The 1,091-nt window shown below is 52.2% G+C and overlaps 1 protein-coding gene across 1 annotated transcript in view; it reads right to left on the minus strand.

The window, feature by feature from the left end:
* The window catches only part of SDHA (succinate dehydrogenase complex, subunit A, flavoprotein (Fp)), a 22,842-nt gene that overhangs the window by 2,427 nt on the left and 19,324 nt on the right, over positions 1-1,091 (minus strand). Inside the window, exons 13-14 of the mRNA XM_010832339.1 lie at positions 265-376; positions 45-175 (exon numbers count right to left, since the gene is read on the minus strand). Of these exons, the coding sequence (XP_010830641.1) occupies positions 45-175; positions 265-376 (243 nt within the window). The remainder of the gene's footprint in view (positions 1-44; positions 176-264; positions 377-1,091) is intronic.

A 1,091-nucleotide genomic window follows, 5' to 3' on the forward strand; every position in this document is an offset into this window, starting at 1 on the left:
GGGCCGCGGAGGCGGCTGACGGGCCACCTGGGGGGAAGGCACACCTTGAAGTCCTCCCTGGCGTGGGCGCCGCGCGACTCCTTCCGGGCCTCCGCTCCATAGATGGTCTGCAGAGCACAAAGCATCAGGTTCTGCAGCTCCAGGGTCTCCACCAGGTCAGTGTTCCAGACCATTCCTGGGCACACAAGGCAGCCGTTAGACGACAGGGCCCACTGAGCAAGGACTGTGGAGCCTGTGACAGCGGGCAGGCCGCGGCGCACTCACCCCTGTCGAACGTCTTCAGATGCCGCAGGTCTCCGTAGAGGCTGCTGATCTTCTCACAGCCTTCCTGCAGCACACTCCCCACACGGAACACCGCGGCATGGCTCTGCATCGACTGTGACGTAAAACACTTGTAAACTCTTAACTCACGTGGAGAAGCCACGCCAAGAACTCTTAAACCTTCAGGTTTTTTCTTATGCGTTTCTTGTTTGTAAAATGTTTACTTCAATAGAAAAACTAAAAAATTCAGACTGAATTTATTACTCTGAATTTTAAAATGAAGTCAGTGAGAACTTTAAAAACCTGCTCTTTAAGCAACTCTCACGTGTACAATACAGGAATACTAACTAGTCAGGACGCTGCTGCACACGCCAGGGCTTACTGATTTCCATCCTGAAACTTGTACCCTGGACTGTCTTTCTCCACGTGTCTGTTCCCTCCTCCCTTACCACTCCACGAGGCCTCCCCGAAGCCCAGAGTCGTGGAGAGAACCACAGTCCTCTGGGAAAGGCCTCCTGCACCTCCTCCCTCTTGCTGGTGTCTGTGTGTATGGCCACAGGAACCATTCGGGCTTCTTTCCAGAAAACGCTCCCACGCAGAAATTTCAAGCGGACAGAGCAAGGTCTCCTTCATGGAGGAAGATTCCCCATGTTAAAATAATTGGATTCCTAACTTTTGTTTTTAACTGACCTAAACCTGTGTTACCCGATGGATTAGCCACTAAGCACAGGTACCTACATTTTAAAGTGAAGTTAAAGAGAAAGCCACATCCCAGTGCTGGGGAGCCACTAGTTCTGCCCTGGGCTCCCCCTCCAGCCTTCAGTATGGAA

This window comes from Bison bison, unplaced genomic scaffold (genome assembly GCF_000754665.1).
Source record: "Bison bison bison isolate TAMUID 2011002044 unplaced genomic scaffold, Bison_UMD1.0 scf7180017860854, whole genome shotgun sequence".
In the NCBI taxonomy this organism is placed as follows: Eukaryota; Metazoa; Chordata; class Mammalia; order Artiodactyla; family Bovidae; genus Bison; species Bison bison.